This window comes from Nicotiana attenuata, unplaced genomic scaffold, assembly GCF_001879085.1.
Source record: "Nicotiana attenuata strain UT unplaced genomic scaffold, NIATTr2, whole genome shotgun sequence".
Lineage (NCBI taxonomy): Eukaryota > Viridiplantae > Streptophyta > Magnoliopsida > Solanales > Solanaceae > Nicotiana > Nicotiana attenuata.
In genome coordinates, this window is record NW_017672245.1 from 169,349 (window position 1) to 171,574 (window position 2,226).

At 44.3% G+C, this 2,226-nt stretch overlaps 1 protein-coding gene across 1 annotated transcript; it reads left to right on the forward strand.

Annotated features, from left to right (window-relative positions):
* The first annotated feature begins 1,185 nt into the window (after window positions 1-1,185).
* Window positions 1,186-1,809, forward strand: LOC109212444. Its single transcript, XM_019376096.1, has one exon. The coding sequence runs from the start codon at window positions 1,186-1,188 to the stop codon at window positions 1,807-1,809; it is 624 nt and encodes a 207-aa protein (XP_019231641.1).
* Window positions 1,810-2,226: the final 417 nt, after the last annotated feature.

Sequence of the window (2,226 nt, forward strand, 5' to 3'; positions counted from 1 at the left end):
TTTGAATTGGTTGTTTATCTCTATTTGTTCAACTACGTTTTGATTGTGGTTAATTGAAAGGATCCTCAATTAGTCGTTCCTATTTGTTATGTATCTGCTTGAGAGAGAGTGCATATTTAGGTAGTTGTTTGAACAACATCACTCCCGGAGTATAGGCGAGAGTCATAACCGAGGGTTTAGAGGTTGGATTAGAGATAACGATACCTCGGGTGCGATCTAAGTGAACTGTAATATGAATCTAGCTAGCGTAGCTTGAGAGAGTGCGTCTAGTAAATTATCATAATTGCTTGAGAGAGATTTATGATAGCTGGAGAGTTCATGATTGATAGAGGCAACTAAGTCAAAGCTATAAGAAACATACAACTAATGAAATCAACAATTGGGGAAATCATAACTCTAGACCTCCTTAATTTAGTCTCCAAACCCTTTGTCTCGTTATTTGATAATTTTATCGCTTTCTACTATTTGCTAGTTAGTTAGTTAGAAATAAAAATCTTAATATTATAATTTAGAAATTGTTCAAACTTGTCTTCTTTGCAATATTGAACAATTACAGCGAAACCTTAGTTCTCTGTGGGATTCGACTCCAGACTTTTAGACCAGATTATATTTGCAGCGACCGCTTATCCTTCTTAGGACTAGAGTTGGGCGTGATCAACGGGTCACTCCCTTTCGTTGCCAACTTATTCTGAGGGGGCAATTGAAGAAGCCAGCGCTATGCCGAAGCCCGGCCCAAATAAGGTTATCGAAGATGATCCTTTTTAGGGCTGCTATGCCGGGATCGAGGATGCCAACGACTTTAATGATGCATCCTCTCTTTTCGAAGAGGCTCAACGTCTCCTTATCCGGGTAAGGACCTGCCCTTTCTATTGCAAGTTTTTCTCTCCTTATGTTCTTTCGACTGATATGTTTTTGTTGCATGCATAGGCCGTTGCAAAGTTTAGAACCGAGATGAGCCAATGTGAGACTGAGCTCAAGAAGGTTTCAGGCGAAGAGAAGGCCTTGAGGATCCTCTATAGTTAGAGAGAAGAGGAGCTTAAGGATCTCCGAACAGCATCGGCTAAAGCTCAAAAAATCGAGTCCGAGCTAGACGAGCAGGTAACAGCGATTTTAAAACATTTCGGCCTTTTTGGCCCTACTTCGGAGGCTAACACTTCGATATCTCAGCTGCAGCAAAAGCTTGATATGATTGGGCAGCTCCGAGTCGAGGTAGATCGAGTTCGAGCTGATTGCCAACAGTGGAAGAAGAATATGGATCAACTTGCTACTGAAAAGGAAGATGTTAAGGCCCAACTAGCCTTGGCTAAAGCTCAGCTCCGAGGTGCTAAAGCGAAGGGCTTGGCTCAGGCCAGGAAAGTTGAGGGGCTGGAGGCCGAACTGGCTAAAGCCCGTACCGAAGCTGCACAGGCTAAGGCTGAAGCTGCACAAGCTAAAGTCGAAGCTGAGAAGACTAAGGTTGCGGCTGATAAATCCATTACTATATATATGAGAGAAGCCGCAGCCGTTCAAGCAGAGTTGACGGAGGCCTCCGATCGAACAAGACGGAGCAATGAATTGGCTGAGTGCCGAGCCCGAAGGGAGACTCTCGAGGAAATCCATGCTCGGGGGTTCGACCTTGCCGAGGAGATAGCCGAAGCACAGGCGCGGGAAACCGATGCTAGGTTTCTTGTCTCCTCCAACGATGAGGACATGGTGAGTGGCTCCGGGGATGGGGAAAGTGAGGAAGATTCTCCCGAATGGGAAGAGGCTCCCGAAGATAAAGCCCCTGAAGATGATGCACCCGGGGACATGGCCTCGAAAATAGATTAGGTTCCTTTTTGTAAAAAGGCCCCTTTGTGGGCATTGTAATATGCTTTGTAAATTTCCCAAATGAATATAAAGTAGATTTTGCTCTGTCCTTGATTTGTGTTGACTTCTATTTTGTCTCCATTTATGAAAAATTCTGACGATTCAAATGTTAAGTTCGGGTAACAGTTAGACTCGTAATAAGCCCTTAGAGTTTAATTGCCCAAGATCATACCCCTTAGGGTTTTAGATGATCCCCAAGTCGAACTTAAAATCAATTTAATGCGAGCTCGGGGTAACGGGTCCTTTTGGGTCCGAGCTAAACGAGAACGGGGTCTCGGACTCCCGTAAGCCTTTGGCCCTATATTTCTTTTTAAGCTGGCCCTTAGGCTTTTGTGTATCAACCTTTAGGCTCTTTTTTAGAATTGGCCCTTAGGCTCT

What these genes read in the sequence shown, in the direction of transcription:
- LOC109212444 (XM_019376096.1), top strand. Translation starts at nt 1,186, where the DNA reads ATGATTGGGCAGCTCCGAGTCGAGGTAGATCGAGTTCGAGCTGATTGC.